This window comes from Belonocnema kinseyi, chromosome 1 (genome assembly GCF_010883055.1).
Source record: "Belonocnema kinseyi isolate 2016_QV_RU_SX_M_011 chromosome 1, B_treatae_v1, whole genome shotgun sequence".
In the NCBI taxonomy this organism is placed as follows: Eukaryota; Metazoa; Arthropoda; class Insecta; order Hymenoptera; family Cynipidae; genus Belonocnema; species Belonocnema kinseyi.
The window spans coordinates 90,051,559-90,061,712 of record NC_046657.1 but is presented as its reverse complement, the minus strand read 5'-3'; the positions used below and the strand labels follow the sequence as shown (position 1 = coordinate 90,061,712).

General features: G+C 31.2%; 1 protein-coding gene across 1 annotated transcript; it reads right to left on the bottom strand.

The window, feature by feature from the left end:
- Positions 1-5,803: 5,803 nt before the first annotated feature.
- LOC117178751 lies at positions 5,804-9,537 on the bottom strand. The gene is made up of 3 exons (XM_033370195.1): positions 9,384-9,537; positions 6,320-6,394; positions 5,804-6,158 (listed from the first exon to the last, which is right to left on the bottom strand). Exons 1-3 carry the CDS (start codon positions 9,535-9,537, stop codon positions 6,061-6,063), a joined length of 327 nt encoding a protein of 108 aa, XP_033226086.1. The 3' UTR covers positions 5,804-6,060.
- Positions 9,538-10,154: the final 617 nt, after the last annotated feature.

The following is a 10,154-nucleotide window of genomic DNA, read 5'->3' as shown; positions in this document are numbered from 1 at the left end:
GGGCGCATACTTTGAATAAAATATTTGTTATCATTCTCTTGAAATAAATGTGTTTTTTTCTTGAAAAAATACCGGTTTCATATGTATACACCTGGTAAAGGTATAAACCATTCACTTTCACAGGTTGAAAATTATAAGCACATCTCTCAAATTTGCCTATCTAAGAAGAAACATTCCACAAACGTTCTAAAACCGTTCCAGCTGGAAGACGCCAAAAATTATTTTCAAAAAAGGTACATGACACCCTATATACTAATGTATATTTCGCTGCTATAAGAAATTGAATGCTTTATAATATTCTTGAATCATAAAGTTTCACGAAAAACTGTATTTTCATCTGAAATTGCCCGACAAAAACAACAACTTAAAAAATCAAGTTATACCGGTAAATAATGAATTGAAAATGTTTTTTATATCTATCAACTAGGTAAAATCTAAATGTATAGAGCATTCACCGTCAAGGGATAAAAATCATAAGCACATCTCTCAAATTTGCCTATCTAAGAAGAAACGTTCCACAAACGTTCCAAAACCGTTCCAGCTGAAAGACGCAAAAAATTCGTTTCAAAAAAGGCACAACACATTCTGTATACTAGTATATTTTTCGCTGCTTTAAGAAGTTAAATGCTATACAATATTCTTAAGTCGTCAAGTTTCACGAAAAACTATTTTTTCATCTGACATTGCTCGAAAAAAACAATAACTAAAAAAATAAAGTTATACCAGCAAATAATGACTTGTAAATGTTATCGATATCTATCAACTAAGTGAAATTTAAATGTATAAAGCATTCACCTTCAAGGATAAAAAATAATAAGCACATCTCTTAAATTTGCCTATCTAAGAAGAGACGTTCCACAAACGTTCCAAAACCGTTCCAGCTTAGAGACACAAAAAATTCTTATCAAAAAAGGTACATCACATTCTGTATACTAGTATATTTTTCGCTGCTTTAAGAAGTTAAATGCTATACAATATTCTTAAGTCGTCAAGTTTCACGAAAAACTATTTTTTCATCTGACATTGCTCGAAAAAAACAATTACTAAAAAAATAAAGTTATACTAGCAAATAATGACTTGCAAATGTTATCGATATCTATCAACTAGGTGAAATTTAAATGTGTGAAGCATTCATATTCAAGGGTTAAAAATAATAAGCACATCTCTTAAATTTGCCTATCAAAGAAGAGACGTTCCACAAACGTTCCAAAACCGTTCCAGCTGGTCCAAGGTCATCACTGTCCGAAGCTTGAAATGATATCGCTAATGCCCAAACTTGGCAGCCATTCATGGTTCAAAGTTGGTAACTACAACAGCCCAATTTTTTCGAAAATATGGCTAACTTGCGTCATAGACCAAGCATTGGGAACAAATGAGATTTCATCAAAAATTATTATTTATACTGGTGAAATTTTTTTCAAAGTTTGACTCATGTTTGTTTCAATCACTGGTCCGTCAATGGCAGCCAAGTTATCCATGTTATGTTAGATGAATGGCTACCAATTCTTAGTATTGTCTAAAATTTTCCAAGGTGAGTAAGTGAATGAGTTATGATACCATCGGTTGCTGGTATTGGGCCATTCTTAACCCAATGGTTAATACTGGCAATTTTCCACTGTTGATGTGCGGGAGATAACAGCATAAATTGCGTTTTCATAAAGAGGTATAGCTACTATTCCTTTTCTAGTATCAAGAACGAAATCTCGGTTTAAATACTTAAACCATTTAGTCTTTATGTTTCAATAAAATACATAATATAACTTCTAACAATATTATTAAGTGACATTGTCCAAAAATCACTAACCTGAAAATGAAATTATTACAATAAGGAGTTAATACATTTCAATTATCCAGTACTAAGATCTCACATTCAATATAAATGCATTAACTAGTCACCTGTACATTCTCAAGCCCATTTATTACAGAAAAATGTTCTTGAAACGCCCTCAATATGCTGGGCTTGGGTGACACGAAGAATTATATTTAAGGACATATCGTACTTGCACGATTTATATCTTACTGACATTTTTTTCATAACAGCTCACGTCGAAGTAAAATGAGATGTCTACCGAAAAATTTAACAAATTAACTAAAAACACTAAGGAATATCCGTATAGTAATACATTTTTATAATTACGAAAGAATTTAGGACTACACAAACTTTCCTTAATTTCCTTAATTTACTTTCGAAAATTTTCAACTAGATATGCAATTTCATCTGGACGTGAGCTGTTGCGACAAAACCTCGTTAAAGTAGGAATCGCACGAGTATGGTAAGGTCTCAACCAGAAAGATTACAAGTAACCTTCGTAAAACTTCAGTTACAGTTCAGCTACATAAAATGATTTTTCAAATCTAAATAAAGCTACAAAAAATTAAACATGTGAAAGTTTATAATTTTGCTTTACAAAAATCAGTTTTTATTTGTTATATAACAGAAGAATATTTAGAAATTCTAGACATTGTCTTTCCATTCATAAGAAAACAGGTTTTAAGGAAGGACAAATTTGGGGAAAACTTATGCTTTAAAGAATAAAAAGAAATAATAAAGGATGAAAGTAAATGATGAAACATTATTTTGGTGACTTAAAAAATGCCTTAGTGTTAATATTGTAACATGCCTCATCAGTGAATAGTTTAATTAGAAAAGAAAATATACATCTCGCGATTCTTCCTTAGCATTCCTTCTTCAGAACAGTAGTTTTCAAAGCAGATTGGGACAAAAAGCTTATCGTTTTTTAATTTCAAAGACCTGCAAATGAGTCCAATAAAAATATAATATGTGTGAAAGAAGGACTTTCTTTCAATGGCTTTGTTAGTCAGGAAATAAAGATGATACGTACGAGCTGCATTCTTTTCATCTCTCTGTATATCAATATTGACTCGCGTGCGAACTCTTTGAAACCAATCTTTTAATGCAATAATTATTATTTCCTCAGTTGCATCCTCTTTGCCTCGTCTGCATGATAAAATCGCTTCTGCAATACGAAAAGTTAATGTTATTTTACGAATAAACTACACACACACCTGCACACGCAAAACAATAAAACACATTAAAGCAATATATTTAATCGCAATTAAACCTACCCTCAATCAGTTTACGAAAAGTCGTTGGTTCAAAAGTCCTCTACGTTTCCCGCTATTACTTTTTCCTGACCAACTAAACTGAAGGCACAATTCGTTTGTCATCATTCTTTGTATTGCTAGTCTCACTGCGATAGGAGTATTCTTTCCACCCCTATTCTTCACAGAATTCGTCTAAAATTAAAAATTAAAATTAAGTTCTAAAGCTTTGAAAAAATGCAGTAAATTGATGGTTCAATTAATTTTTCCGTAAAACGATTGAATTCATTATAGGGAATGCATCTTCTCGAGACTTGTTACTTTTATTTATATTTTTAATCTTAAAGTATTTTTAAACAATAGCGTTGTAACGTCAATTCCCTGAAAAAAAACAAGACAATGAATTCTGTTGATGCCTATACTGGTTTTTTATGTTCAAAATTAAATTTTATTACTTGCCAAAATGTTTCGACGTGATACAAGTCCTTATGAAGGCATTATGAACTTAGATAAAAAAGAGAAGCCGCTGAAAAGATTTACATACTTCCTGCTAATTCATCATGCGGAATTTTTTAAAAAGAATTTAGTTGAAATTATTAACGTAATTAAGTACATTGTACATGCAAATTGAGAGTTATCGGCTACGAAATTTAGTTAAATTTCGTTATCTCTACAAGAAATTGCATCTACAATGCCTTTATAATTAGTTAAACAATGTTTACATCAATATGAAACTTTGATATCCAAACTCAATTTCAGTAATATGTTACAACTATCAAAGATTAATTTAATTGCTTTAGGTTTTTCTAAGAAATTACCGACTGCAGTGACCAGCCCAACTTTTATGTATGATTGGATTCCCACAAATATTTATGTTAATAAACAAAGTAATTTTGTACTCACGAAAGCCGTAGCGTTCCTTTGCTTCGCCAAGCTTTTTTCAAGATTAGTGAATTGTTCGTACGTTGAGCAAGGATTTTCCGGGTAAAGAAGATCGTCCTCTGCATCATAAGAATCGTTCAATCGTTTTCCGCACCTACATACTTTCTCCTTATTGAGAATGAGAAGTTAATTTAATTTGTCCTTACAAGCCATTAATTCTCGTGATAAGGTTATATAGGCTGAAATAAATTATTTGATGTAAATACAATTATGTACGTCGTGAGTAGTGTCAAAACTTACGACTGTGGAAAAAATCTCAGGAATTAGCTAACTGTAGGGGTTCAGGAAAATCTTATTTAGGAATTACGTTTCTCTAAATCTCAAGTTTATTCGGGAATTTAGAACATTTTCACGGCTTTTCTCGAAATTCGTAAAGCGTTTTAGATATTTATTGTAGAAAACTATAAAACATAAACATAATATTAGTTTTTACTTTATAATTAATTTATAGTTTCTAAATTTTACGATAATAAGGTAGTATAATTTAAAGGATTTTTTAAATTTAATTTCTAAAGTATTTCTAACATCCTAAATGCGGCACTGTTTGTAAGAACAGGTCTTGGAACGAAGTTTAGTTTCAATGAAAAAAGATTTTTGCTCAAAACAAATTATTAAAAGGGATTTACTAAAAACTTGTTAATCAAAAAATTTTATTCATTGCTTGGTGATTGCAAATCTCTTCGTAACAAATCTTTAAAATTATACTGAGTCAAAGAATTTTCATTACGAACCCTAAACTAATTATAAAACTGAACAAAACATTTTATGCCTAAGTTTAAAACTTTTACAAATACCTAAAACCCTTTAGGAATTTGGAAAAATGACCAGAATATGTTCTAAATCCCTGAATAAACTAGGGCTTTAAAGCAAAATTAATACTTGTACGGAAGATTATGATAAACTACTGGGGCTAGCTAAATTTCCAAGAATTGATACATTGTAGCCCGCTCCGCTTTTGTTTGTTCATGCTTAACTCCTCGCCTGAGTGACAACCGCAGACCCCGCAACCCCCGCGCAGTTCCTCTTATACCAACACACGGGGCGGCTTCAATTCTCGAAATGGCTATAGAAGGGAAGGGCTATTCAAGCGTTTCACTGTATCTCCTGAACTTATCCTAATTTTGCCAAATGTACAACTGTTTAACTGTTAATTATATATTAAAACTCAACAGTTTCACGCAGAAAACTTTTTATTTAAATAGAACAACTAAAATTGTAACGTTCAAATTTGTAATTTAGCTTTAAGAAACTTTGAAGGTACAAAGCTGTTTGTTTGAGAAAATTAATTTTTAAATTTTATAGTTTTTAATATTTTGTTTATAAATGTTGAGTTTCAATAAACAGTCAAAAATTGCTGCGTATTAAAAATGTTAATGTTTTCAATTTAAAAAATTACATTTGAATGAGTTAAAAATTGAATATTTTATACGAAATTATTTAAAAAGTGCATACGAAAAAAATTATTAAAAAATTATATTCTATGACATTTTTAGGTTTTTTTCGCGATTATAGAAATACCAGGTCATTTATAGGGTTATTAAGGTTTTCCAGGGGAAATCGCCACCCCTAATATACATTTAAAAGACGAGTAGTACCTGTATCATCCTTGGTATAGTATTTCTTGAGTTTGAAGAAACTTCCATTTTCGTTGGAACCGATTGTGCCATTCTGGTGCGAACTGTTTTCCTCTCGTTTTCCATAAGATTCTTCCTTGGATGTAGAACACCTTCCCGTTGACCTTTCTTTCGATCTAAAACGTCTTTGGGAGAAGCTTGGGCTGCGAGATCTGGAACGCCTTTCTCTGGACCTATCTTTGGACTTGAAGCGTCGGGCACATACTTTAGAGTGGTTTTCCTTTGACTTTTGGCCTGATTTTTAATTCCCCTCCTGCGATGTCGAGCGACTTTCCTTGGTTATAGTGCGCTTTTCCATTAGCCTCTCTTTCGATTTCACACGCATTAATCTGGACCTATAGCTACGAGATCTGGAACGCCTTTCCCTGGATTTCGAATGCCGGCCCTTTGATTCCAGATAGTTGTCCTTTGACTTTCGGCTTCACCTTAGAGTATGCTCCCTTGACCTCGAACGTCTTTCCTTTGACCTCCTATCCTTCGGATTTGAAAGGCACATTGCATCTTCAGAAGCACCTTCAACTATTTAATTACGAAATTTTTCAATTTGCTACGATTGAACTATAAAGGAATTTATTCAGAATTTGTAACTACTAAAAAAAACTTTATATATTTTGTAAAGTAAACTATTTTTCCAAAAAATTGATCATACAGTTTTCCTAAACAAATATGAATGAAGTTACCTTTGAGTACGAAATTTTCTTTGCTGTAGTCATCTCTTTTTAATCCATAATTACATGGTGGGTCGAGTAATGAGCCTGCAAACAAAAAAGCAAAGTTTTAAGTAAAATGGCAACTAAGTTTCTAATATGTTATGTGAATATTAAACCAAGTGTAGTAACGTTTGAGATTATTTTTTACTCTGCTGTGAATATAAAATCCAAGTAATTATCAATAAATGATCAAAAAACAATTAAATTTATTTCAAATAGTACTATTTTTTGTTAAGAATAATCCTCATAGAATCAAAAACATAACAATTTTATTTCTAGAAATATTTTCATTTTTTTTTCCTCATAAGCTGAATTAAATTAATATTGTTAACAAATTTGATCTCTCGAAATAGACAATTAAAGTATAATCGTTCACCCTAATTAAATAAAATTTTTAAAACTATTTACCTTTCATATTATTTACGGTAAAAATAAAAACTTTTAATCTGACGGACTTGCAAAAAAATGTTTACTTACTCTTTGGATTAGCAGTTGCCAAACTGGTAGACGAAGGCGGCAACTGAATAGTCTTTTCAATTTTTCTCGTTATGCAAGGATTAACCTGTGGCATCAATGTTTTGTATGCTTCATCGTTCGTGGAGAAATCTCCGCTCTGTATCTCAGCTTTAAGAGCTTCATCATAACTACCTACAAAATTAAACACAAAATTATTTTCTTAATGAATTGGGATTCATTTTTGACTAAAAATTGAAAAATACGTTTTGCGAACATCTGAAACTTGCTCTGGGATTTGCTAGACAAACGCAAGAATCATAACTAAAGGCGAATTGGACTGAAATTTTTATTTTTCAAAATGATGCAATCTTTCCAGACTCGGAATACATTTTTGATTCTAAATTTTTAAAAATACGAATTTCGAAAACCTGAAACTTATTCTGGGTTTTGCTAGGCTAGCATAATAATTATCTTTAATGGCGAATCGCACTCAATTGATTATTATTCTCCAAATAATGCAATCTTTTCAGACTTGGAATAAATTTTTGATTCTAAATTTTTAAAAATACAAATTTCGAAAATCTGAAACTTATCCTGGGGTATGCTAGGCTAGCAAACTAATCATCTCTAATGGCGAATCGCACTCAATTTATTATTTTCCAAAATAATGCAATCTTCTCATACTTGGAATAAATTTTTGATTCTAAATGAAAAAAAATACGAATTTACGAATTTTAATACGAATTAATTTTTAAAGTATGAATTTTGAAAATCTGAAACTTATCCTGTATTTTGCTAGGCAAGCAAAATAATTATCTCTAATGGCGAATTGCACTGAAATTATTATTTTCAAAAATTATGCAATCTTTGCAGATTTGGAATAAATTTTTTGATAAAAAATTTTAAAAAATACGAATTTCGAAAATCTGAAACTTATCCTGGGTTTTGCTTGGCTAGACAAATAATCATCTGTAATGGCGAATCGCACTCAATTTATTATTTGCCAAAATAATGCAATCTCTCCAGACTGGGAAAAATTTGTATTCCTATCATTTTTAAAATACGAATTTTGAAAATCTGAATCTTATTCTGGGTTTTGCTAGGCTAGCAAAACAATTATCTGTAATGGCGAATGGCACTTAAATTATTATTTTCTAAAATAATGCAATCTTCTCAGATTTGGAATAAATTTTTGATTCTAAATTTTTAAAAACACGAATTTCTAAAATCTGAAACGTATCCTGGGGTTAGCTAGGCTAGCAAAATAATTATCTCTAATTGCGAATTGCACTACAATTATCATTTGCCAAAATAATGTAATCTTTTCTGACTTGGAATAAATTTTTAATTCTAAATTTTAAAAAATACGAATTTCAAAAATTTTCAACTTATCCTGTGTTTTTCTAGACTAGCAAAATAATCATCTCTAATAGCGAATCGCACTCAATTGATTATTTTCCAAAATAATGCAATCTTTTCAGACTGGGAAAAAAGTTTATTCCTATAATTTTTAAAATACGAATTTTGAATATCTGAAACTTATCCTGGGTTTTGCTAGGCTAGCAAAATAATTATCTCTAATGGCGAATTGCACTTAAATTATTTTTTTCCAAAATAATGCAATCTTTTTAGACCTGGAATCAATTTTTTAATCTAAATTTAAAAAAATGTGAATTTCGAAAATCTGAAACTTATCCTCGGTTCTGCTAGGCTTGCAAAATAATTATCTCTGATTGCGAATCGCACTCAATTTCTTATTTTCCAAAATAATGCAATCTTTTCAGACTTGGAAAAATTCTTGATCCTATAATTTTAAAAATACGAATTTTGAAACTCTGAGACTTATCTTGGGGTTTTCTAGGCTAGCAAAATAATTGTCACAAATTTTCAAAAATAAGAATTTCGACAATCTGAAAGTTATGCTTAGTTTTGCTAGGCTAGCTAATAAATTACCTCTGACGGCGAATAGCACTCGAATTATTATTTTTCAAAATAATAACATCTTTTGGGGCTCAGAATAAAATTTTGATCCTAAAATTTAAAAAATAAGAATTTTGAACATCTAAAAATTATCCTGGGTTTCGCTATACTCGCACAATAATTATCTCAGATGGCGGATCGCACTCAAATGATTATTTTTCAAAATAATGTAATCTTTTTAGAATTGGAATACATTGTTGATTATGAATGTTTTAAAATACGAATTTCGAAAATCCGAAAATTATCCTTGATTTTTCCAGGCTAGCGCAATAATTGTCCCTGATGACGAATCGCGAAATAATTTTAAAAAATGCAAATTTGGAAAATCAGAAACTTGTACTGGGTTGTGCTAGGCTAGCAAAATAATGATCCATAATGACAAATTGCACTCAAATTAATCTTTTCGTAAAAAAGGCAATCTTTTTGAACTTTTTGCACGGATGACATAAATACGTTTTTTTTTTCATTTTTGGGCTGAAATTTTCACCTTTTTTTCAAAAGATCTTTACATCACAATTCCCCTTGTGATTTGTCACGTTAAAATTTAAACACATATAACTGAACAAAATAATTAAAAATATATGATATAAACACGTACCGTAGGCCTCAGATATATTCGAGAAGCCGGGTTTTTTTTTTGGATGGAAAAGTTCCCATGTTTCCCAAATTATCCAGTTGTCTGGTGCCACAGAGGACTGGCCTTCAGAAATCACCACGTGCCATTTGACAGCAAGCTTTTTGGTTGGACACATTTTTGCACAATAAAAAAAGAATTAAAAAGCGAAATTCGCGTTGCGTCAGTTTCATAAATGAAATCTCAATTTTATCGATCACTTATTTACACTACATGGTTGCCATGCGACGGCGCATCTTTTGGTTGCGCAAAAGACACGAATTTGGAAAATGTAGCAAAATTTGAAAACTCTGTAGCTCTTCAACAGAAAGGAGGTCGAAAATCAGGGTTGCCAAAGTTAATTTTCTGATTTGCAAATCAGAAATTCACACATGTCAGGTAACTTTGCATTGCTGTTTTGCTCAGAATTGAAAATACTTTCCAAACAACTTTTACAAGTCCTACTGACTGTTCAATTCTTAATAAAGGACTATTATAAAGGTACTCTTTCGTTCTAACGTTTTTTTTATTTTACTAAGGTTTGGCTGCCCTGGCTTTAGCAGGAAATTTTTGGCTCATTAAGCAAAATTCGAAGGAGCTTTTCTCAGGAGTGTAATGGTGTATCCATGTTTCATCCACAGTCACAAATTGACCAAAAAATTCCTCACTATTCCGACTTATGCGCGCCAAAAGAGCCTCAGAGGCGACCACTCTATTGCGTTTATTCTCAGCTGAGAGCAAACGCGGCACCCATCT